Source organism: Scyliorhinus torazame, chromosome 9 (assembly GCF_047496885.1).
Source record: "Scyliorhinus torazame isolate Kashiwa2021f chromosome 9, sScyTor2.1, whole genome shotgun sequence".
Lineage (NCBI taxonomy): Eukaryota > Metazoa > Chordata > Chondrichthyes > Carcharhiniformes > Scyliorhinidae > Scyliorhinus > Scyliorhinus torazame.
In genome coordinates, this window is record NC_092715.1 from 244,487,728 (window position 1) to 244,514,467 (window position 26,740).

The 26,740-nt window shown below is 43.8% G+C and overlaps 1 protein-coding gene across 2 annotated transcripts in view; it reads right to left on the reverse strand.

Moving 5' to 3' along the window:
• ric1 (RIC1 homolog, RAB6A GEF complex partner 1) overlaps positions 1-26,740 on the reverse strand; it is a 210,029-nt gene that overhangs the window by 83,118 nt on the left and 100,171 nt on the right. For both annotated transcript variants that reach the window (XM_072517226.1, XM_072517227.1), the window contains 4 exons: positions 14,411-14,518; positions 9,522-9,664; positions 7,773-7,906; positions 5,394-5,485 (listed from right to left, as the gene is read on the reverse strand). In XM_072517226.1, coding sequence (XP_072373327.1) covers positions 5,394-5,485; positions 7,773-7,906; positions 9,522-9,664; positions 14,411-14,518 — 477 coding nt within the window. The remainder of the gene's footprint in view (positions 1-5,393; positions 5,486-7,772; positions 7,907-9,521; positions 9,665-14,410; positions 14,519-26,740) is intronic.

Consider the following 26,740-nt stretch of genomic DNA (forward strand, 5'->3'; position numbering starts at 1 on the left):
AAGTATTTTGTAGTGTCTTGGCTGGGGGTGGGGGCAGGGGTGGGGTGGCTGCCATTCCATTGGACAGGGACTTACTTTAGATACCTGGGGGTGCAGGTTGGGAGGGGGGGGCTCCGTAGGTACAACATTTCTAATTTAGTGGGGAGAGCGAAAGCTGATCTGGCAAGGTGGGATGGTCGCCCTCTGTCACTGGTGGGTCGGGTACAGGCAGTTAAAATGAATGTCTTGCTGCGATTTCTGTTTATTTTCCAATGCCTGACGATTTTCCAGCCAAAGGCATTTTTTACAGAGATTGAAGGAATGATTAACACATTCACATGGGGAGTGAAGGCGGCCAGAGTTTCTGGGGTACGGTTTGCGGGATTGAAGGAGCTGGAAGCGAAGTATGGGCTGGAGCAGGGGAAATGTTTAGATACATGCAGGTTCGAGATTTTGCCAGGAAGGAAGATAGAGCTTCCCGGTGGAGCCGGCCTCCAAATTGCTGGAGGTGGTGCTGACGACAGGGGGACTGGAGAAGGGGGTAGTGTCGGCGGTTTACGGGGCTATTTTGGAAGAGGATAAGGCACCACTGGAAGGGATCAAAGCAAAGTGGGCGGAAGATTTAGGAGAGGATGTGGAGGAGGGGTTCTAGAGCTCCGGAGAATGAACGCCTTCAGCTCGTGCACGAGGTTGGAGCTGACACAGCTGAAGGTGGTATATAGAGCACACCTCACAAGGGCCAGAATGAACCGGCTCTTTGAGGGTGTAGAAGATGTGTGTGAACGTTGTTTGGGGGGGGCAGCAAATCACATTCATATGTTTCGGTCCTATCCAAAGCTGGAGGATTACTAGGAGGTTTTTAGGGTAATCTCTAAAGTGGTGCATGTGAAACTGGACCCGGGCCCTCGAGAGGCCATATTCAGGGTGTCAGACCAGCTGGGGTTGGAAACGAGTGCGGAGGCAGATGTTGTAGCCTTCGCCTTGTTGATCGCCCGAAGGCGGATCCTGATGGGATGGAGAGCAGCCTCTCCATCCTGTGCCCTGGCGTGGCGGGGGAACCTGCTGGAATTCTTGACTCTTGAGAAGGTTAAGTTTGATCTGAGGGGAAGGATGGAGGGGTTCTACAATTCATGGGCGTTATTCATTGCGCAGTTTCAAGAATTGGATAACATCGAACATTAGTCACTTCTGGTGGCGGCGGGCGGGAGGCGGCCGCACAATGGAGGGCTCCCGTTCAGGAACGGCATTTTCGGGGCTTTAAGCCCGGTCCCAGGGTCTACGGAGGCGGCAAAAGCAGGGAGAAGGCACAGGGGAGGCACAGTGAAGGCACAGTAAAAAAAGAAAAATGTCGAGGGTGAGCAAAAAAACAGCTGAAGGTCCGTCGGGGGGTGGAAAGGTCACCACGGGGTCACCAAGGAAAATGGAGGCTGGAGCACCAGGGGAGGCCGCATTGCTTACGGCTGAAGAAATGACTAAGGTGATGGCTGCGGAATTCGAAAAGCAGTTGGCGCAGATTGCGAAATGCATGGAGACGGTGAGGAAGGAGATGAGGGAGGTTTTGAGTGCGCTGGTGGAGGAGGCGGTTTCCCCTGTGAGGACGGCGGTGGCGAGCGCAGTGGCGGAGGTGCGAGAGCAAGGGGAGGCGCTGAAGGAAGTGGAGGAGACGTTATTGCAGCACGGTGATCAACTTGCCTCGATGGGGAAGGAGATGCGGAAGATGATGGACACTAAAAAGGATCTGCGAGGAGAAATGGAAGACCTGGAAAACAGATCCAGGCGACAGAATTTGAGGATTGTGGGGCTGCCCGAAGGAGTTGTGAAGCCGACTGAGTATTTTGCCGCGATGCTGGCAAAACTATTGGGTAGGGGGAGGATCCCTCCCGATATGAACTGGATCGGGCTCATCGGTCGTGGAGGCCTGTACCAAAGGCGAGTGAGCTGCCAAGGGCAGTGACTCTGTGCTTCCGTAGGTACAGTGTGAAGGAGAAGGTCCTGAGCTGGGCCAAGCAGAAGCGGGTGGTGCAGTGGGCTGGAGCTGGTATACGTGTATACCAGGACTTTACGGTGGAGCTGGCAAGGAGGCGGGCTGCCTTCAACCGGGTGAAGAGGGCACTGTACATTAGCAAGGCGCAGTGCGGCATTGTATATCCAGCGAAGCTGAGGGTGACTTACAAGCTCAGGGACTTTTATTTTGGAACAGCAGAAGCAGCGGAGGAGTTTGCGAAAGCAGAAGGACTGTGGCAGAACTGACAAATTGAGGAATGGCCATGTGCCGATGTAACCTCATGACTGTATTTTCTTCTTTTTTGTATCACTGCGCGCGGGTGTAGAGGTTAAAGGAGCCAATGTTGTATATATTTGGACAAGGGAAGGGACGGGACTTTCACTCGAAATGTGGGCTCTTTGGGGTGTAGGTGGATATGCGGGGTTTGTGTGCTAAAAGGGGATCTTTGGGCTTTCCTAGGGCTGGGCAAGGGGGAAAGGGACCCGGGCGGGGGCCTCCACGCTGGCCGGTTGTAGCTGGCCAGTGAACGGGAGTGAGGTGGGGGAGGGGCTGCGGCCATCGGAGCCTGGCAGAACAGGGTCCGAGTGGTCTAGCCGGGGTGGAAAGTTGGGGGGAAGGAACCGAGGTTGGGAGGAGGAGTTTTACAAGAGGCAGTGGACGGGAGGAGCTGGAGACTTTTTTTGGGGGGGGGGGGGGGGGGGGGGGGGGGGTGTACTCTTTCAGAGGCTGGATGGCGTTGGTTGAGGGGGGGGGGGAGCTGTGTAGATTAAGGGTGACTACGGGTAATCCCTGATTCCATTTTGTCATTTGTTTATGTAAACATGCGGGTTGAGGTTTGGGGGTTGGTGGGTAGATGGGATCGTTGTTATTATGGGGATTGACATATCTTGCTGATTATTGTTTATTGTTGATGGGTGTAAATGTGGGGGAAAATGTGAAAAAGGAGAATAAATTTTATTTAAAAAAACATCGAACATTAGTGTGGGGAGGGGGTGGGACTGAATGGGATAATGGTGCCTACGGATGATTTCTGATTCCTTTTTGGTATTTATTTATGTTAACATGCGGGCAGTTGTCTGGGGGTTGGTGGGAGGATGGGATTGTTGTTGTTGATATGGGAATTGACATTATATTCGTTACTTCTTATTGCTTATTGTTGATGGGTGTAAATTTGGGAGAAAATGTGAAAAAGGAGAATAAAAATATTTTAAAAACAAATAATGAGAAATTGTTAGCCTTTTGTAGACTCTGTAACCCTTTTATACTTTAAAATGGTTGTAATAAAAGCCCACTAAAAATATAACCGTGGATGTGTTACATTGAGTGAGTTTAACATTACTAGATGCTCGTTAGGATGTCCGAAGTGGCAAGGATCCACGCTGAAAAACTATTTAGTCTGAGCGACTTTCCTGGGGGAATCTTTCACCAGAATGTAACTGAAAGCTGTTTAACTACTTTCAAAGCTGGTGGAGTAATTTCCCTCTTGTGAGAGTTCTGTTTTGTATACTGTCATGCGAGAGTGCCTTTAAGAACTGGATGTTTAAGCAATGTTCCTTTAAGAAAACAGTGATGTCATAGAGTGGGTGGAGCTCAGCTCAGTTCAGCCATTTTGCAGTTTGGTTTTGCAGGTTTTTAAGTTTCAGTTTAAAAAGTAGTTTCAGTTTAAAAAGCAGTGGGTGTGTGTCCAGAGAGCTGCAAGAAGAAAGCAAGGTGCTGGAGCTGAAATCAACCAAGCTAATATATCTCTGCCATTCTACAGAAAAAATATATATCCTTTAACCTGATGTGATACTGTTTAAAGGTGTTAAGTCTCTTGGAAGTTTGAAGGAACATTTTGAGTTATTTACTGTTGCAATATTTTCTAAGTTATTTTGAAGTAAGGGGTGTTAAGAGATCCAATGTTTATTTAAGATGTTAAGTTGAGTTCATGGAATAAACAGTGTTTTGTGTTTAAAAACCCACGTGTCCATAATTGTAATCCCACACCTAGGGGAAAAGCCGCGTGCTAGGAAAAGCAACAAATCCATTAAAGGGAGAGGTTGGTTGAACCCCATGATACATTTTGGGGTTCTGAAAACGCCTCGCCCATAACAATATACAAAGATAACTTTCCCTCTTTCGGTGGCTTAGTCAGAAGCAGACTATTAAGATTAATCATCCAGGCCAGAAATCCTTAAATTATTCAAAAGCCAGAATCTGATTGAATGTCAGAACAAGCTCGAAGAGTTAAATGACCTACTCCTGCAGACATCTCTTTCAAATTAACTTCTAGCAATTTCAATAGATTTCACATCAGACATTATTTTTTGCTACATGCTGTGTTTTATACTGGTTTGTAATAAATTTAGTCTACCATTTTTCGGAGTACATATTTTGGAATTAAATGCTGATTGATTTCACTAACCCGTCTAGTTTTGGCACCATCTCTACATTTAACTAACTTCTTTCAGTTTGAAAATATTGATGTAAATTAGAAACAGCAACTTGTGCCTTTCTTGTGGAACTTTGCGAAATGCCTTTCGGTATTCTAGGTGGATCACTTTATATGAAGGAGCAGTGCTCCGAAAGCTAGTGTTTGAAACAAACCTGTTGGACTTTAACCTGGTGTTGTACGACTTCTTACTGTTATCTACTAGATTATTGTACAGATAATATTCACATTCACTCAAGATAATGAATTACAGTTTTAGCACAGTGAATTTTAGAGTACAGCTCAATTAATTTCTGCTCTCAAACATGTGCCTACAAAGCGGCAGTCCCTTACTGCATTCATGCTACATTTCTCACGCTGTGGTCTCATGCTCACTAGAAACTAGACTGAAACTCCCCAAATGCTTTTCAAGCAACAGGAGACATCAGAGGTGACATTTCCAGTGTTGAACAAGTTAAAGTAATAAAGAACACATGGATAAAAATTGTTCATGGAATAAAAAGTATTTTCTTCAAGTCATACAAAAGACAGTCATTTAGTTATTATGTTTGTGCTAGTTTCAATTGTAGCTATCCACTCGAAACTCAATTTGTTGTCATTTTCTCCTATCCTTGTATATTCTTTTCCTTTTGCAATTACATTACAGTTTCTGCCTCAATCATGCCCGATGGTAAAGCTTTCAGTTTTCTGACACCCCCCCTTTATTCTTCTAGTCATGGTCCTCAATTTGTGTCTCTGCTACCAATGCGTCAACAGTGGAAACAATCTGTCACAATTATTTTTAAAATTTCTTCATTCGTCTGAAAACTAATTTTTTTCCCTAAGCCTGTGAAAGGCCGTGAAGCTTGCACCTTTCTTCATAACTATAACCTCTCGTTATGGCCGTCAAAACCTAATCTGCACATTATTTGCTGCTGCCACTGGTTTCATGCACGGTTAAAATTTTAGTGACAACAAGATAGAGTAGAGCTCACTTACTTTACACACCCAAACGCCATTAATTTGTACTTGTTGTTTATAGCCACACAAGTACCATCGGTAACTTCTTGTGCGCACACACCATGCAAATTCTGAAAAGCAAAATAATAATTTTACATAAACATAATATGCGCAACACACCACAAAACAGCCCTTATTCACAATAGTTTCTACAAAAGCCTCTGGTCCTCTTATGGGGCTGCATAATAATCAGCTTCAATCACAAGCTACATAAACGTATCTTTCAAATTATCAGCCTGCAGGATACTTGCTCCATTTGACTGATAATTTCCACTATATTCTGCATATTTAGACAGTGTTCTCATTACTCCAAATGAAAAACAGTACAGTTCATTAAGAACCATGACAGCTACATATTAATTTTATTTCCATTTTTATGCAAGAGTAACTCCATCACTTTGTTCATGGTAAAGAAGAGGACAGGGTTTGTAATAACAGGACACGGAAAGCAGACCTGGAAAACACACATTTGGAGCACAGTTCCACTCATGGCAGGGGACAAGAAAAACAGGTTGTAATGTCATCCATGGGTGGCCGTGTTGCTTCACAGCTCCAGGGCCCCAGGTTCGATTCCCGGCTTGGGTCACTGTCTGTGCAAAGTCTGCACGTTCTTCCCGTGTTTGCGTGGGTTTCCTCCGGGTGCTCCGGTTTCCTCCCACAGTCCAAAGATGTGCAGGTTAGATGGATTGGCCATGCTAAATTGCCCTTAGTGTCCAAAAAGGTCAAGTGGGGTTACAGGGTTACAGGGATAAGGTGGAGTTGTGGGCTTGTGGGATGCTCTTTCCAAAGGCCGGTGCAGACTTGGTGGGCTGAATGGCCTCCTTCTGCACTGTAAATTCTATGATTCTATGATAAGCAATAGGCATTGCTGTTACTTTTTGGCCTCGGGGTATTATGGCCAAAACATTGTCCTAAATTGTGACAACAGAAAAATCAGGATGACAAACAGGAAGTTGTGAGAATGAAATATGTATACTAATAACTATCAGGGACCGTTCATTGAGGCCAGATGCCATTCATGATTTTATCTAGACTACTTTTGTTCTATATATGGTCACACAAAACACAATGCAACTTCAATCTTTAATTCTCTGTTTTTAATCTGCCTTTAGCTTCCAGTGGGCTATGCCACAAACATTTCCATGAAAGCCATTGCGATAGTGTAATACCATCTTTCTGTAACCGCTTCAGTATTCGTATGCTCATTTAGGTGACTCTAGTTGCTAGATTCAAAGCAAAGTTCCATCTCCTATACCGTAACAATAAGCTTTAATCTCCAACCTTAAGTTTTACCTCCGTCTACCCCCTTCCACATAACATCAGCATGAATTTTTCCATTAACAACTGTATTCTTATGGCTTTTCTAGGTAAAGCAGGAAACTCAATGCCAACTGTGGACAGGTTAATGATGACCCCCTAACCCACAATGCTCTGTGTTGAGGTTGCACAAGGTGTTTTAAATAAAGGATAGTGAAACATTTACAGAGAGATATCAAGGCTGTTTCAAAGAAAAATCCACTTGTATTATTTAGATTTTGTTTCTATTGATTATATTAACGGCATTTATTTATTAATTTAAAAAAAATAAAAAAATTTGGAGTACCCAATTCATTTTTTCCAATTAAGGGGTAATTTGGCGTGGTCAATCCACCTACCCTGCACATCTTTGGATTGTGGGGCGAAACCCACGCAAACACAGGGAGAATGTGCAAACTCCACACAGACAGTGACCCAGAGCCGGGATCGAACCTGGGACCTCGGCGCGTTGAGGCAGCAGTGCTACTCACTGCGCCACCGTGCTGCCCATTAACGGCATTCATGACCAGAATTACAATTTTTGGTGTAGAAAATTCTAGTCAGTAGCCGACACTTTTTCTGAGGGATTTGAACACCAATATCGTGAAATGCGGGACTGGACCTATGATCCTTACACATGGAATTACTTATTTTGGAAATACCATGTGAACACCAAAACGGAAACAGTTTCTCTATACAGGGATAGAGCCTTAACAGATGGTGTAACTCCTTCTTCATACACCACCGAATGCTGGTCTCAGAGCAAAATTGGAAATCTAGCAACAGGTTGTCCATCTTCTAAGTTGGGGATACTACACAAGAGCAGAAAAAAATATATTTTCTACAATAAGGAGCATGGCTGCGTTATTCCTGAACATGCTGCCACTGTGATGCATTTGATCCCAATCAAAAAAAACTTAGCTCTGAATTTCAAATGTCAAATTCAGTTCCCAAAATCTCCATCAAATGATCGAATGAAATATCAGTTAACACATCTTGAACAAATGAATTTCAACTACGACATACCGCAATACAAAATGTCACAGTCAAAATGCTTTTTACCTCAGCTGTAAGTTTACTGGATACAGGAGTAATGAAACCAATCCGCCCATCATCAAAAACCACAGCAAAACCATCAAGGGTTGCACAGTGTTCCATATCTTCAATATGTACAGATTCAAAATCTAATGAAGGACCTGTCAGCAAAAATAAAATCAACACCATACTATGCTGTAAAATTCAAACGCGCATTTGCAAGTATCACACTGATATTTGCTGGATGCTGTACGTACTGAACTAATCAGGGAATTGTGGATGTGTTGCATCAGTTGCGGGCTGACTAATACCAAATTATACAGATACAATCAAGCCCAACACAACCCTACAAACACCAACTTGCCACTTTGACATATTTAATACAGGTGGTATTCAACGTACAATTAATTCAGTGCGCTTGCAGCATTGAAATTATAAATCTTTCTCCGATTAAATGTCACACTATCTGGACTTCTCATGGGGCAATTAAGAAAGGTCTGTTTTTTATATTCTGTCAGTCTTCTGAGATATTTTGCTTGGGCGGGGGGGGGGGGGGGGGGGGGGGGGGGAGAACCAATAGAAATAGTAACAGGTTCTGTAACCGGCTTGCTCGGAGGATGGTGCGTCCTGCAGTTCACTGCTTAATGTTTGTGTTTTGGCAAAGTCAGACATTTGCAGTACATTAATGAAAAACATTTTGGATAATCAATACTAAAGAACTGAAAACTTGAACTTTAAAACATGGGGAAATGAGAAAACGGCAGAGACACAAACAAATATTGTGTGTTTGTCTTCATGTTGAAGGCACAAATTACTTGGTCTGGTTTACATGTGATTCAAGACCCACAGAAATGTAGTTGACACTTAACTGCCCTCTGAAATGGCCTGGAAGCCGGTCATTTGTACCAAATTACTACAGAAAAATGTAATCAAATGGATTGCAATGGTTCAACACCTACTAGTTAAGGGTGGGTAACAAATACTGGCTTTGCCCGTGTTGCTCAGGTCCCATGAAATAAAAATTTTATTTTGACAAATCCCCAGGACCAGATGACTTGCATCCGAGGGAAAATAAGGTAGCTACAAAGAGAGTGGATGTACTAATTATGATGTTCCAATATTCTTTAGATTCTAGAATGATCCCAGCACACCAAGTTAGTGAATGTAACATTGCTAGTTCAGAGTGGGAGACAGTAAAACAGTGAACTACAGGTCAATTAGCCTGACATCAGTCATGGGCAAAATGCTGGAATATGTTAAGGACATCTTAACGATGCAGTTAGAAAACCTCAACATAATTTGCCAAAGTCAACATGGTTTTCTGAAAGAGAAATTGTGTTTGACAAGTAGGCGTGACAACAGGCAATCATTATATGCGGTATACTTTGATTTTGAAAAGTCATTTGAGAACACTGGGTAATGTATTATAGGAAACAGAGCTTTATTTTTATAAATTGAATATTTTCAACTCGGGAGGCTGAAAATAGTGGAGCACTGCAGGGGGTTATTTATTATTGGAATTGTGCACTCCAGAGGGTTGTAGACAATCCATTGTTGAATATGCTGAAGGCTGAGACACTGATATTTGGCCCATCAAGGAACCAAGGGATATGTGGACCAGGCGGTAAAGTGGAACTGAGGCAGAAGAATGGTAAACAGGCTTGCAGTCCCCATTATCAAATCCTACTCCTACTTGTATTATTATTCTGCAAGTTTAGACACTGGAGTTGCAGTTTTACTAGCTAAATTTCAGTACAGTAAACATGGTGATCTTACCTCGTGAAGACTGTAGGTCTACAGAAAATGGAACTGAGCAAAGATTAATGGCTTTCCTTCCATTTGTCAAACCATCCCAGTGAATAAGATGGAGTATTCCGTCATTAGTAGCTATGACTAAATCATCCTGCATTGACTGCAAACTAAGAGAGAAAACATAATTAGTAAGGAGACCTCCATCTATTACAATAAAATTAGAGTTGAATTCACAAGGTTTATCTTCAGCAGAAAGATACATTTATTTTATGAGATGTGGGCATTGCTGCCTGGACCAGCATTGACCATCTCTAATTGCTCTTGAAATGGGTGCTATGCAATATACAATAGCATTTTAAGTGTCAGCCACATTACTATGGATCTACATTACTCATATACGCCAGACCAGCTAAGCATGGCAGAATTCCTTCCCCAAGGACATTACTGATCCAGAAGGGCTTGTACAACAATTGACAATGGTTTCAGACTTTTAATCCCTGAATTTTACTGAGTTCAAGTTTCACTATCTGCCATGGTGGGATTCGAACACAGGCCCCCTGGGGCATTACCCCACGTTTCTGGATTATTGTCCAATAACAAATATTACTCTGCTACTGCCAGTGATCTAATCCCAAAATATTCTACTCAACGTATCTGGTTACTATATTTCTACATTAAAAGTCCTTGTTGTTGACTGCAGCCATAAACATTAGACATCGTTAAATGGAAAATGAAATACAAAGACATTTTCCCCAGTGATGTAACAGGTTTCAGCACAACATTTTTAAATGAATAAAGGCTGAAAACATATCTTCATACAAAGGTTGGTTAGAATGTGGACAAATCACTGTTGATACAAGTGCCAAAAATTCTCTTTAAAGAGAATTCGGAAGGAATTAAAGGTACTGTCAGAGGAGACATTAAATCAAATCCCCATCTATCCTAGCAGATAGATGTAAAGGATTCAAGGCCACTTTTGAAGAGCAAGAGTTTTTTCCCCCAGTGCTATGTGCAATCAGGCAATCCTTCAACCGATGGCACCAAAAACCGGTATCTGATCATTTATTTCACTATTTGATGGACTGTAGGGTGCACAAATTGTCTATGTCTCACTAGATCAGCTTCCCTATAGTCAAGTGACATTAACCAAAGGAAAGTGAGCAGTTGGTAAGTCTTCTCTTTTTTAAGTGTCATCTAGAGGTATTTAATACCAAGAGAGTGGCAAAAAGAAGAAATTGGCCTATTAGGGACTAAATGGCAAATTTACGCACGGAGGCAGGGGCATGGCGGAGGTATTAAATTAATACTTTTCATCTGCTTTGACCACGGAAGATGTTGCACATTCAGTTTCAGATCATTCATGGGTAGAGTGATCCTGAGCCTACAGGCAGCAGGATATCTACCAATGCTAGGTTGAGAACCTAGTTAAATTCAGATAACAAAATATTTATAGTATAGAAACATGTCATTTGGCCCAACAGGTCATGTCTTGCGGGAGGCCTTGGTTGTAGTCCACATTGGCACCAATGACTTGGGTAGAAAGGGGGATGGGATCTTGCAATCATAATTGAGAGAGCTAGGTAGAACATTAGAAAGCAGGGCTTCGAATTTGGTAATCTCCAGATTATTCCTGGTGCCACGTGCAATTGTCTACAGAAATAGGGGGATAAGGCAGATGAATATGTAGCTGGAAAAATGGTGAAGGAGATTCCAGGGAGAGGCTCTGGGGGAGGTAGCACCTGAATAAAGCGGGCACGGAGCTCCTTGCATTTTGCTAGTGCTGTTGGGAGGGCTTTAAACTAAATTGGCAGGGATGTGGAAATCAAGAGGAAATATGAGAGAGGAAAACCAGCATTTACAAAATACTGGGAGGGACAGAAAACATTAGTGATAGAAAGCACTAGTATAGAGAATAGTAAGTTAATAGGTGAAGTCTGATTAAGGGAGAAACCAATGACACCTAAATCAGGGTTACTATACATGTTATGTGAATGCACAGAGTATAGTAAATAGGATTGGGGAGTTACAGGCGCAGACCGCATTGTGGAAATATGACGTTGTGATACAGGGACTTGGCTCAAGGAAAGGCAAGACTGGTTGTTGCATATTCCTTGATACAAGGTATTCAGAAAAGATATGAAAGGAACGAAAGGGGGAGGAGTGGTGGTATTGGTTCAGGAAGCATCGCAGTTCTGGAGAAAGAGGACGCTCCACAAGGTTCAAGGACAGAATCAATTTGGCTGGACTGAAGAAACAAAAAGGGTGCATTGCTCGGTGTAGTCTATAGACTGCCAACTCGTGAGAAAAATATCGAAGAACAAATCTGCAGGGAAATTAGAGAGATGCAAACATTATAGAGGAGTTATAATGGGGGGGGTGGGGGGGACTTAATTACCTGCATGTAGTGGTAGTGTAAAAGGGTAGAGACGGGTAAAAGTTCCAAGATTGTGTTCAGGAAAATATTCTACAGAGTATGTGTCCAGTCCAACAAGAAAGGATGCACTGTTGGACCTGGTTCTTGGAAATGAGGTGGACCAAGTAGTTCAAATGTCAGTGAGCGAACATTAAGGAGACATTGGTCATTTTTTCACAAGGTTTAGGGTGACGATAGAAAATGATAATAGGCAATCCAGAGTAAAGATAATTAACTGGGGCAGAGCTGACTTCAATGGGGCAAGAACGGAGCTGGGCCGATTAGGCTGGAATGAAATGTTGGTGGGAAAAACTGTAGCTGAACAATGGGCTATCTTCAAGACATGAATGGTCCAGACACTGTCAATGTATATTCCCTTAAAAGGGAAAGTAGAGCAAACAAATCCAGAGTTCCCTGGATAAGAAAGGAAGAAAAAGTGTGATTATGACAGGTGTCAGGTAGAAAATTTAGTTGAGAACCTGATTAGGGACCCAAAAGGGAATTTACATATGGAGGCTCGGGACATGGCTGAGTATTAAATGAATATTCTGCGTCCATCTTTATTAAGAAGGCAGATGCTACCCAGGCCATGGCAACAGAAGAGTTTAAAATTGGGGGTTTAAAATTAATAAGGAGCAAGTGTTGAATAGACTGTTGGTACTGAAAGTTGACACGGAATCAAGACCAGATGAAATGCATCCAAGGATATTGAAGGAAGTGAGAATGGAAATTGCAGGGCGCTGGCCATAACCCTCCAGTGTTCTCGAGACCAGGGGAGGTGCCAAAGGACTGGAGAATTGTAAATGTTACACTTGCTCAAAAAAAAGGTTGTAAGGATAGTCACAGGAATTACAGACCAGTCAGTTTAACTTCAGTGGTGGGGGAAGCTTCGAGAAACAATTATTCAGAATAGAATTAGCAGTCACAAGGAAAAATGTGAGTTGATTAGGAAGCGCCAAATGGAAAAAGAAGAAAGAGTGTTCAACTAACTTGCTGGAGTTTTCTGAGGAGGCCAGAAAGGGTCGATGACGGTAATGCTGTTGATATGGTGTACATGGCCTTCAAAAGACATTCAATACAGTGCCACTAACAGATTTGTGAGAAAATTTATAGCTCATGGAATAAAAGGGACGATAGCAACGTGGATTCAAAATTGGCTCAATAATAGAAAGCAGAGAGTAATGGTTGAGGGATATTTTGGGGGCTGGAAGGTTTGTTGTGGCGTTCCCCAGGAGCCGTTATTGGGATCTTGCTTCTCCTGATATATATATTAATGATCTAGATTTTGATGTGCAGGGGACAATTTCAAAGTTTGCTGATGATTCGGATCTTGGAAGTATTGTAAACTGTGAAAAAGACAATGTAGAACTTCAAAAGAACATAGACAAGTTGTTGGAGTGGGCAAATAGGTGAAGTGATGCATTTTGGTATGAAGAACATGGAAAGTATAAAATAAGAGGCAACATTTGAATTAAGTGTACAGGAGCAGAGGGTCCTGGTTGTATATGTGCATAGATCATTAAAGGCGACAGGTCAGGAAGAGGGAGCCGTTAATAAAGTATATAGTATTCTGGGTTTTATTAATAAGGGCATAGAGTACAAGAGCAAGAAGATTATGCTGAACTTATACAGGACACTAGTTAGACCTGGAGTATGGTGGATAATTCTGGGCACCACACTATAGGAAGCAAGAGAACGTATTTGGAGAGAGTGCAGAAGAGATTTACAAGAATGATTTCAGGGATGAGAAACTTCAGTTATGAGGACAGATTGGAGTGATTGGGACTATTCTCCTCGAAGAGAAAGTGGCTCAGAGCAGATTTGAAAGAGACATTCAAAATCATGAGGAGGCTGGACCAAGTAGATAGGAATAAACTGTTCCCTCTCACAGAAGGATCAAAAACACGAGGGCACAGTTTTATGGTGATTTGCAAAAGTGAGAAAAAACATTTTACACCAGTGGTTTGTCTGGGATGCACTGCCTAGAAGTGTGGTGGAGGCAGGTTCAGTTGAGGCATTCAAGAGGACATTGGATGAGTATTTGAATAGAAACAATGTGCAAGGTTATGGGGAAAAGTCATGATACTTGTTGGAGAGCCGCAGGTAGCAATGAGCCAAATAGCCTCCTTCTGCGCCATAATAATCCAGTGATTTATCCATCTAACCCGATCGACATGCCCTTCTATTTCGTCCGCCCTGTGTGCTTATCTAGTTTCCTCTTAGTTGCATATATGCCATTTACCTCAACTATTCCTTACGCAGCAAGTGCCACACTCTATTCATTCTCTGGGTAAAGCTTCTCTCTCTCTCTCAATACTTTTGGCAAAATATAATTAACTCCAGTTAGCTAAAGAAGACATTACATCTAGTAAGATTAAACTTTGATCTTAGAGGCAATTTCAAAGTCAAAGCCCTCAATGCATCATGAACAACAAACGATGACTATTTAAAACAAAGTAATTTGTAAAAAGAGATGAGACTGGGAATGTTCAAGCTGTACCTTGTGATTTTTGCTTGGAAATCTAGCACCTTCTTCATCTCTACAGTCAGGGATGGAGCACATTGTTCTTCCTTGTAGCCTGGAGTTACTTTCACTCTTGGATTTCCTCTATTAAAAATAAGTCAGTTTGTTAGTGATACGTATCCATTTACACACGCTTATTCGTATAAATATATATATTTTTTAATTTGGAGTAACCAATTAAATTTTTTTTGCCAATAAGGGGTAATTTAGCGTGGTCAATCCACCTACCTTGCACATCTTTGGGTTGCGTGGGCGAAACCCACGCAAACACGGGGAAAATGTGCAAACTCCACATGGACAATCAACACTACAGGTGCTCTAGTTTTCTCCCACAGTCCAAAGATACGCAGGTTAGGTGGATTGGCGTTGCTGAATTGCCCCTTACTGTGTCCAAAAGGTTAGGTGGGGTTACGGGGATAGGGCGGGGCAGTGAGCCTAGGTAGGGTGCTCTTTCGGAGGGTCAGTGCAGACTTGATGGGCTGAATGGTCTCTTTCTGCGTTGTAGAAATTTTATGATTCCGCAGAAATTCTATGACATCTGAAAGCAAATTCAAGACTTCAGCACATGAATTGCAGCGATCATCTTTCTGGAGACGTTCTCAGGTTCAAATGTTCCCATCTCTTTATCACCTTCATCAGATAACTTGCGATTCAATGTGACATTAGCAAAAGGACCAAGCAAGTAATTGCAAACCAATGTGCTAAATCCTTAGAAAATGCAGAATCCAACATCCATTTGATATGCACTTAGGCTGTTAGTAAACTGCAAGACTGTCTTTCCAAAGTAGCTAAAATCAACAGCCATAAATGCGTCTACTCCACTTGCTTAGAGAGGGGGAAGAATGGCTCACACTATATCATCCCTGTATTTACTTGATACGCATGCCCAAATTCAGAAATAATGTCTCACAGTGAAAAATTTCTGTAAGCAATTTAGAAAGCTCGCCAACACCCATCTTGAAGAAATTCTCAAACCAAATCAGTTAATATGTGCCAATAAGAAAACATTCCATTAATAATCAACATCCAATTTTATAAACACAGTCTAACGGTTCTGGATCCTGCATGATCCCCCAATGTTATGATCCCTATGAGGGCCAATAACATGGAAGAAGTGAACATCTCAAACTACCCCAACGTAAGAAATCAATGGACAATATTTCACTTTAAAATCGAATTGTAACTATCAAACCAAAATCAACAACAAAAAACCTAAAAGGCAAATTGTATTCAGCCGTCATGTGACTGATCAGAAAATCTAAATGCCATTAGGGATATGGATATGACAGTAGTACTGTGGCACAGTGGTCACCACTGCTGCCTCACAGTGCCAGGGACATGGGTTTGATTCCGGCCTTGGGTGGAGTTTGCACGTTCTCATGTCTGCGTGGGTTTCCTTCTACAGTCCAAAGATGTGCAACTTAGGTGGATTGGCCATGATCAATGCACACATTGTTAAGCTTGCACCGAACACTGGTTTAAGTTTCAAGTGGAGCAACGTGTCTAGTTCTGGGAACCTTGCTCAGTAAAGATGTAAACGCAATAGAAAAAGTGCAGACAGAATTAATGAGAACGATCCCAAGGATGAGAAACCCAGGGACTGTTTTCATTTGAGAAAAGTTTGAGGAGATTTGAAAGAGATATTATTTTTAAAAAAAGACCAATTGTCACATGTATCAAAGTAGAGTGAAAAATAGTGTTCTGCATACAGTCCAAGCAGAATGTTCCATACATGAAAAAACATAGGACGTACGCTAAATACACAATGTAAATACATAGACATAAGGTAAAGCATATGGAGTATAGTACCACAGCTGTAGAGATGTGTAGAGAGATCAGTTCAGTCCATAAGAGGGCCACTTAGGAGTCTGGTAACAGCAGAGAAGAAGCTGTTTTTTTAATGTGTTAGTGCACGTTCTCAGACTTTTGTATCTTCTGCCTGATGGAAGAGGTTGGAAGAGAGAATAACCTGGGTCGGTGGGTGGGTAATATGATTATGCTGCCTGTTTTTCCAAGGCAGGGGAAAGTGTAGACAGAGTCAATGGATGGGAGGCGGGTTTGCGTGATGGACTGGGCTGTGTTCAAGGTTCTATATAGTTTCTTACAGTCTTGGGCTGAGCAGTTGCCAATCCAGGCTGTGTTGCAGCTAGATAGGATGCTTTCTATGGTGCATCTGTAAAAATTGTGAAGCGTCTGTGTGGACATGCCGAATTTCCTTAGTTTCCTGAGGAAATATAGGCGCTGTTATGCTTTCTTGGTCGTAGCGTCGACGTGGGTGGACCAGGACAGATTGTTGGTGATGTGCACACCTAGGAATTTGAAACTGTCGACCAACCATCTCCACCTCGGCACCATTGATGCAGTCAGGGGTGTGTACGACACTTTGCTTTCTGAAGTCGATGACCAGCTCCTTAGCTTTGCTACCATTGAGGGATGGTTGTCATTGTACCATGCCACTAGGTTCTCTATCTCCCTCCGGTACTCTGGACAGAGTAGATAGGGAAAAAGTGTCTGCATTTGTTGGAAGGAAGGATCGAGAATCAGAGGGCACAGATTTAAGATAACTGGCAGAAGCGATGGCAACATTGTTACCTGAAAAGGAAGAATGTGCAGTGTTAGGGGCAGAAGGCCCCTTTAAAACAGAGATGAGGAGGAATTTCTTCAGCCAGATGGTAGTGAATATGTTGAACTCTTTGCCGCAGAAGGCTATGAAGGCCAAATCACAGTGTCTTTAAGACAGAGATAAATAGGTTCTCCATTAATAAGGGGATCAAGAATAATGGGTCGAAGGCAGGAGAACGGAAATGAGAAAAATACCACACTAAGCTGAGCTGTAACAATTCTGTGATTCTGCAACTGGACACCAAACTTTTTATATACATCAATCTCTTTTTAAAAAAAACACTCATCGACAGCCAAAAACAGCTCGAGGGCAGCCATTTCTATAGCAGAAACAAAAATCAGAAGGAAACAGGAAAAAAATGGGTTTTCCTCGACAATGTCTTTCTCCCTCTTCCCCAGATCTCTCTAAACATTATTCCCAAAATAAGTTATTGCACAAATGTAAAAGAGGAAGAAAGATATCGGAAAGGATTCCACTTGTCGTGGTTATTGTTGGCCCACCAGTAAGTAGTTTGTAAAAATCAAAAGTCAGGTCTATTTTAGAAGGGATAAAAAATATTTTTAATGTGTGTTGGGAAATCATTCACATATTAAAGTTGAGTGTGAAAGTGAGCCCGAACCCTCCAATCATAGTTTGTGTCTCTGGAGCAACAGCAAAATCAGGAGAGAGGGAGCCTGAGATTGGAGGAGCAACAGATTGTCTCTCCTGTGCTCGCGGCTGCTCCTCCAATCATATTTCCCCCTTCTCAATAAGACTGTACCTGCAATTGTTCAGCTGCAGACCACTGAGGAGCCATTATGTAAAGTAATATTGTACAGGGGAAACCGTTCTTGCATTTTAAAAAACAATTCTTTGCTTTTTCATGGCCTACTTATGATGTTGAGGGCACAAAAGTGAAACAAAATGGTTCACTAAACAATCAAAATTGACTCTGAGCAACTAAGTTGTGAGGTACAATCAATTTGACTGGAGACGAAGTTGAATCCAAACTGAGGCTTTATTAGTATCAGATGTGTGGCCTCCCACAGCAACTGGTGAAATGGCTGCGAGCTGGAAGCCACGCATATTTATACCCCGCCTCCTGGGCAGAGATAGCATGCAGGGGCCACAGGTGAACCTGTAGTGCAGGTTCTACCGTACAACCTCTAATATCAGAACACAGTGGTTTATCACATTCACCCCCTGTTAAAATTGAGTCCGGCGGAGATGGTGGATAAGTATATACAGTTAGAAATTTTAATATTTAAGAGCAGCAAAAAAAGTGTCTCTTGGCATCCGGCGGGCCCGGTGCCTTGATGGTTCTTTGATATTGTCAAAATGATGACGGCGATGTTGGCGCTGTCGTGGTTGAAATTGACTCCGGGAGCGTGCCGAAATCCTCTTCATCAACGGAGGTGGGCAGGGGGAGGATGGACGGTCCTAGTGGGGAGTGATGGGAGCGGTAGGGGAGGGTGGCGTGGGGGTGGTGTGGGGGTGGAACCTGCTGGTGCCAGGTCCCTGAGGGAGACGGTATCTTGGCGGTCGTTCCCGGAGCTGTAAGCTAAGTTGGGAGCGATACCCCGGATGTGGACTTCCTGGGGAAGGCAAAAAGACGTTCATGTGGTGTACTGTTAGTGGCAGGGCAGAGTAATGAGCGAATGGAATGTAGTGCATCAGGGAGGACCTCTTGCCAGCGGGAGGCCGGGAGATTTCTGGATCGCAGGGCCAGCTGGACGGCCCTCCATACCGTCCCATTCTCCCTTTCTACCTGTCCGTTTTCCCGCGGGTTGTAGCTCGTCGTTCTGCTGGAGGTGATACCCTTGCTGAGCAGGAACTGACGTAGCTCATCACTCATGAATGAGGATCCCCTGTCACTGTGGATGTAGGCGGGGAAGCCGAACAAAGTGAAGATAGAATTAAGGGCTTTAATGACGGTGGCAGATGTCATGGCGAAGGGAAACCGGGAGTATTCATCGATCACACTGAGGAAATATGTGTCGATCGGAGGAGGGGAGGGGGCCTTTGAAATCCACGGTGAGGCGTTCAAAGGGGCGGGAGGCCTTCACCAGGCGCGCGTGGTCCGGCAGAAGTGCGGCTTGCACTCCGCACAGACCTGGCAGTCCTTGGTGATTGTCCTTACTTCCTCGATGGAGGGCAAATTTTGTGCCTGAATGAAATGATACAACCAAGTGACCCCTGGGTGACAAAGGCTGTTGTGCAGGGCCCGGAGTCGGTATACTTGTGCGCTGGCACATGTACCTCGGGATAGGGCGCCTGGGGGCTTGTTGAGTTTGCCAGGGCGATACTTAATCTTGTAATTATAGGTGGAGAGCTCGTTTCTCCACCGCAAGATTTTATCATTTTTGACCTTGCCCCGCTGTGTTGTTGAACAGGAAGGCTACCGACCGTTGGTCAGTGAGGAGAGTGAATCTCCTGTCGGCCAGGTAATGCCTCCAATGTCGCACAGCCTCAACGAAAGCCTGGGCCTCTTTTTCGATGGATGAGTGCTGAATTTCAGAGGCATGGGTGCGGGAAAAGAATGCCTTGGGCCTGCCTGATTGAGGGTGGCGGCAAGGGCGACGTCCGATGCGTCGCTTTCTACTTGGAAAGGAAGTGTTTTGTCTACAGCGTGCATTCCAGCTTTGGCAATATCAGCTCTGAAAGCCTGTTGGCCTCGGTCGTCAGGGGGAAATGAGTGGACTGTATGAGTGGGCGGGCCTTGTCGCATAGTTTGGGACCCACTGCGCGTAATACGAGACGAACCCCAGGCAACGTTTGAGGGCCTTGGGGCAATGGGGGGAGGGGGGGGGGGGGGAGGAGGAGCTCCATGAGGGGGCGCATGCGGTCGGGATCGGGCCCCAGAACTCCGTTCTGGACCACGTAGCCGAGGATGGCCAAGCGGTTTGTGCGGAACACACACTTCTCCTTGTTATACGTAAGGTTGAGGAGAGTGGCGGTGCGGAGAAATTTAGCGAGGTTAGCGTCGTGGTCCTGCTGGTCATGGCCGCAGATTGTCTCGGTACTGAAACGTGGCCCGCAAACCGGACCGATCGACCATTCGGTCCATCTCCCTTTGGAAGACCGAAACCCCGTTGGTGACGCCGAAGGGGACCCTAAGGAAGTGATATAGCTGGCCGTCTGCCTCGAAGGCGGTGTATGGACGGTCCGATTTACGGATGGGGAGCTGGTGGTAAGCGGATTTCAGGTCCACCGTTGAGAAGACCTGGTACTATGCAATCTGGTTAACCATGTCAGATATGCGTGGGAGGGGGTACGCGTCGAGCTGAGTGTACCTGTTGATGGTCTGGCTGTAGTCCACAACCATTCAGTTTTTCTCCCCAGATTTAACCACTACCACTTGGGCTCTCCAGGGGCTGTTGCTGGCCTCAATGACGCCTTCCTGAAGCAACCGCTGGACCTCGGACCTGATGAAGGCCTTATCCTGGGTGCTGTACCGTCTGCTCCTGGTGGCGACGGGTTTGCAATCTGGAGTTAGATTGGCAAAGAGGGAAGGGGGATCGACCTTTAGGGTCGCGAGGCCCCACACAGTGATGGGTGGTAAGGGTCCGCCGAATTTAAGGGTCAGACTCTGGAGGTTGCACTGGCTGTCCAGGCCGAGGATAAGTGCAGCGCAGAGGTTAGGGAGGACGTAGAGGCGAAAGCCGTGGAACTCTATGCCTTGGACCGTGAGCGTGACCGTGCAGTACCCCTGGATCGCTACGCGATGGGATCCGGAGACCAGGGAGATACTTTGATTGGTAGGGTGTACCTTAAGGGAGCAGCGCCTTACCGTATTTGGGTGTACAAAGCTCTCGGTGCTCCCGGAGTCTAGTAGGCAGGAGGTCACACGTTGACTTTCACGCTGGATGCATTGGTCAGGTCATGTGGTCGAGACTGGTCGAGTGCCATGTCGGCGAGCCGTGGTTGCTCGTCGGGTAGTGAGTCGGCTGTTGAGTTGAGGTCTGGGACGCCGTTGGTGTCCATGTGCTACGGGGTGGACAAGATAGCGGCGCCCGGAGATCCTGGGGGTTACAAAATGGCGGCGTCCCAGGGCCCTCCAGAAGTCTTCGATTGACTCACCAGGTAGTTGAGCACGAGTTGCGAGCGCGTGCCTGGCGAAGGGTGTGTTCGTCTTCTGTTCATAATTTTCTTTGAGTCGAGTCATAGCTTCAGTGTAATTGGGCGCATCCTGGATCAACGGGAAGACTTTAGACCCGAGTCTGGAGTATAATATCTGGATCTTCTGAGCCTCTGGAACAGGGGTCGGCGCGCGTTGATATACGCTTCGAACGAAGCTAGCCAGTGTTGGAAGTCCTTCCTGGCGTCGCTTGAGTGTGGACCCAGCTGCAGGTGATCTGGTTTAATACGGAGGTCCATCTTCTGAATCTGATACTAATAAATTGAGGCACAATCAATTTGACTGGAGACGAAGTTAAATCCAAACTGAGGCTTTATTAGTATCAGATGTGTGGCCTCCCACAGCAGCTGGCGAAATAGCTGCGAGCTGGAGGCCATGCATATTTATACCCCGCCTCCTGGGCGGAGCTAGCATGCAGGGGTCACAGGTGAACCTGTAGTGCAGGTTCTATCGTACAACCTCTAATATCAGAACACAGTGGTTTACCACAAGTTGCAATGGGGTGAAAAGTTGTCAGTCATTATGTTCACCATTCTAATTCTGACTCTTGCGGTATGTTTTCTTGTTTAGCTTCTGAGACCAGGTGTTTAACAGAACGTCATTCAATGCTGACAATGTTAGCTAATTAACATTTAATCCTGCCAATTAGCATTGTGGAAAAAAAACAATGAGTCAAATACTGTTGAAAACATACTTTTGATCTCAGATTAACATTGAATTTATTTTGTTAATGGACAAATAACCAAAGTGTCAAGCATAACTAACTGAAAGGCAATTTTGCATTTGTAGCCTTTGTGGACCATTTCTGTAGATGTCAAGCAGTTGTCTGTGGCAAGTAAACTATTGTAATCTCAACTTTTGAACAATTACACATGTACCACATCCCCACCACAGTTTTGGTTGTATAATAGTAACAGAATAAATTCAGGGTACATATGACACATTTCAAGTCAAACAGTGTTTGCATGCCAAATTTATTTTTCTAATTAACCTACCATCTCAGTTTTCTGATACATAATTTATTTCTACATTAGTAGCCAAAATGAGGCCACAAATAAAAATTGAACAGCAAAATAAATCAGGATTTAATCAATTTAATTGCTGCAGTGCATTTGAACTCTACTCAACAACATCTTTGTTATCAGAGGTTATCTTCACTTTTAAAAGGTAGCATTAAGCATGTGCGATATGTAAAATAAAAAGCAGGGGAAGCAACAGCAACATTTAAAAATGTGTAATAATAGAAGGTTGCAACAGAACCACAGAACATATTGCGAAATGGCTTAGTTCTATCGCATGCTGCTTCCACAGTTTGGTGCCCAAAGTAGTCCTGTGTTGTACCTTTACCAGGATGACACCTTAATTTTTAAGTATGTTACCATGGCAGACAGTCTGCTCAGTGCGAAGATAGAACTTTGAAATGGGACTTAATCTTCACAACGTGTGAGAGTTGGTCATTCCTACCTATATTGTCAGGGAAATATGCATCCATGTCAGGTAGCCTGGTGATTCAGATCTCGTGGGTTTCTTTCCCCCCTCCACTCCTTTTTAGTTCCCTCATCACCTGCTGCTGGCTCAGTCTGACAGATATGTCCTTTGGACTCAAGCAGTAGTGGTGCTACCAAACCACTTTTGCAATAGACATTAAAGTCCACAGTGCCCTTGCCACCCCCAGTATTTCCTCCAAGTGATTTTTCTCTTGTATTCTTTGCATAAAATGCCATTCAAAAACATGCTCCTTATTGAATGCCTGCCAATTAATGTTAATTTCTTTCCAAAAGTCCTAAATAACCCACTTGCGTCTAACCACATAGGTTAAACGCAAGTGAAAAAACAGCTTGTGCTTCTCTAAGCTCACTTTTATATAACAGATGCTAGAGGGCATGTGGTAAGAGCAAAGGACCAGTTGCTAAGCAAGACATCAAAATAGTTCTCGTCTGACCCAGTAGTAAAGTAAATTCAGGCAAATTAGAGCAGGAAAAGTGTAGCAGGAACAGTAAATCCCAGAATGAATCCTACTTCTAAGTCCGGAGTCCAGAGAATCTAATATTTGCAACTATTTGCATGAAAACCTCATTCAATATCAAACAATGCTGTGTGCAGTTCAATAATAGAAATAATTTAAGAAGCGATGATGCCTTTGCAAGATTGTTGATACATTTGCTCAATAATTATTGAGTGGGAAAATATACTCCAATGCAGTTTTGCTGCCAGTTCACATGCTCCTAATCAAGGTTCAATGTAGCTTACTACGAAGGAACTAAACCATTCTCATCTTTCCCAGAACTCTACTGTTGATCTCCACCTCCAATCAGATTTCTGCCCCAGCCACAGTACCAAAACAGATCTCATCAAAGCCACAAATGACATCCTAACTAGGACAAAGTTAAACTTTTCCTCATTGTCCTGCTTGACCTGTCTGCAGCCTTTATACAGTTGACCATACCGCCCTCATCTAACTATTCTCTACTATCGTCCACCTGGGTGGGTCTGCTCTTAACCAGATTCCATCCTTGAAATTGTGGCCAGACAATCAATTGCAATGGCCTCTCTCTCTGCTCCAGCGCGGTTACCCTAATGGCCCCCAAGGATCCAACTTTGATCCTTCCTATTTCTCATCGAGACGCTTCCCATAAGCGAGTTGACATCATCTGAAAGAATGTTAGCTTTTACATTTATGTTGACCACACCTAGCTCTACCTAACCAACACTGCTCTCGACTTAGCAACAACGGAGGAATATTCTTAACCATCTTCCTCAAAATATCAGGGAGGCTGTTTTTTGGTCCCTGCGCCAAACCACTTTCTCTACTTGCTGAATCCATCCTCTCCCTGGAAACAACCTAAGATTAAACCAGCCTGTTCTCAACCTTCGTGCCATATTTGACCCAGGGTGAGCTTCCGACATCATGCCTTTACCCAAACCATCTATTTCCACCTCTGTAACATTAACCGATGTCGCCCCTGCCTCGGCTGCTTGGAACCCTCTAGCGAAGCCTTTGTTACCTCCAGGCTTCACTATTCCAATGCACTTCTGGCTGGTTATCCCACATTCTGCCCTCTGTAAACCAGAGGTCATCCAAAACTCTGCTACCATGCCTTAACTCGCATCAAGCCCTGTTCACTTCGCTCATTGACCTACAATAACTCCCGGTCAAGCATCCTCTTGATTTCAAAATTCTCATTCCTGATTTCAAATTCCTTCCACTGCCTCTCATCTTCCTTTTTTGCAACTTCCTCTAATCCTACAACCCTCTTGTGCATCCACAATTTAATGGCTTTATCAATGGTGTCCCTGCCTTCTCTTACCATGGCCCTAAACTCAAATTCCCTCCCTACATCTCTCCACCTCAGTTTTCTCATTTAAGACACTCCTTAAAATCCAACTCTTTGACCAAGTTTTTGGTCATCTTACGCATGTGTGGCCCATTGTCACATTTTGTCTTGCATTACTCCTGTGGAATATTTTGGCATGTTTTATTATGTTAAAAGGTACTATATAAATACAAGTTGTTGTCATATCGGTTTAATGACAACGATAGAGCGAATGTAGGTCAGACCCCATTAGGTCTGAGGTGGTGTATCGCAATTCGCCATCCTGGTTCAGGCTTGAGAGATGATAATGAATTCAACTCAGAGTTCCCACCTCCAAATGTTACATCGTGCAAACATGGGGACAGGGACACGCTGTGGGTAATGGTTTGCCAACGCTCAATGCCTAGGTTCACAGGTGAAGAATGTCACTCCGGAAAGGTGGTTACCCACACTGGAGGAACCACCTGTATGAAACAATTGGGGGTAAAGTAGCCCACAAAGTGGCTGCATAAACCACAAATGGTGCATCAAGACTAACCACAACATCAACATCAATGACAGTTCTTGCACTACTTAATATTATTCTACGTTTTCAATGTGCCTCGGCTAAAAATAAACCAAATCATTCTCCAAATATTTAGGTCAATGACGGGGCGTCCCAGGGGATTAAAAAAGTATGTGCACTAATAAAAATCATACTCATAGTTAAGGATTTCTAAAAAAAAGTTCATCTATAAAAAATAACAAACATCTGGCATGGAGGAAGAAAAATGTACCAAAGAAAACAATTTCCATCTTTCCAGATCGATAGTTTGAACACCTCTGTGCGGAACTTTCAAGGGATGTTGGAAGTTAACATTTGCAATATTATGTCCATATATAAAACTAGTAGGGTCATATTCTACATATGCAGAAAGGTTTAAATAAGTCCCTACTATTTGAAATTAAAGGAATAGGAAATCTAGCCAGGTCAGTCAGACCTTTGTCTCCCAGGTTTTTTCTTTAAACCTCTTTACATTAGTGTTCTTTATTTTGGACTCCTTTCTTGGCCAACTACTATATCCGGCCTCATTCTTGACTCTGAAGACTGCCTCGTTGTGATGATTCCGGTCTACTGGCAACTCATTTTCCGATGCTTCAAACCCTCCCTTTTAAATTGCAACTTGGCCTCCAACACTTTTCCCGTTTCTCCATTTTAGAATTATGCCAAGTACATCTACACAAGAGCAAACATGGTGAAACATGTGCCATCAATTGAGAGAGATTTCTATTTTCAGCTTCAAGCCCCTCTCCTTTGTAATTTTCTCATCTTTTGCCACAGAGGATTGTTTTACTAACGCAAAAAGCATTTATTCAAGGAGGGTAAGGTGAGCTTCGCAGCACAAAATCTCTGCTGCCTCTGTTTTTTGCAATGTTGCACACACTTTGCAGATGACACCATTATATTTTTTCAATTCATTTACAGGATGTGGGCATCACTGGGTAGACTGGCATTTGTTGCAGATCCCCAACTGCGTTCGAGAAAGTTGTGGTCATTGCCGCAGAAGGCTGTGGAGGCCAAATCATTGAGTATCTTGAAGACTGAGATAGATAGGTTCTTGATTAGAACATAGAACAGTACAGCACAGAACAGGCCCTTCGGCCATCGATGTTGTGCCGAGCTTTGTCCGAAACCAAGATCAAGCTATCCCACTCCCTGTCATTCTGGTGTGCTCCATGTGCCTATCCAATAACCAATTGAAAGTTCCTAATGTGTCCGACTGAACTATCACAGCAGGCAGTCCATTCCACACCCTAACCACTCTCGGAGTAAAGAACCTACCTCGGACATCCCTCCTATATCTCCCACCCTGAATCTTATAGTTATGCCCCCTTGTAACAGCTACATCCACCCGAGGAAATAGTCTTGAACGTCCACTCTATCTATCCTCCTCATTATCTTACAAACCTCTATTAAGTCGCCTCTCATCCTGCTCCGCTCCAAAAAGAAAAGCCTTAGCTCCCTCAACCTTTCCTCATAAGACGCATCCTGCAAACCAGGCAGCATCCTGGTAAATCTCCTTTGCACCCTTTCCAATGCTTCCACATCCTTCCTATAATGAGGTGACCAGAACTGCACACAATACTCCAAATGTGGTCTCACCAGGGTCATGTATAGTTGCAGCATAACCCCATGGCTCTAAAACTCAAGCCCCCTGTTAATAAACGCTGACACGCTATAGGCCTTCTTCACGGCTCTATCCACTTGAGTG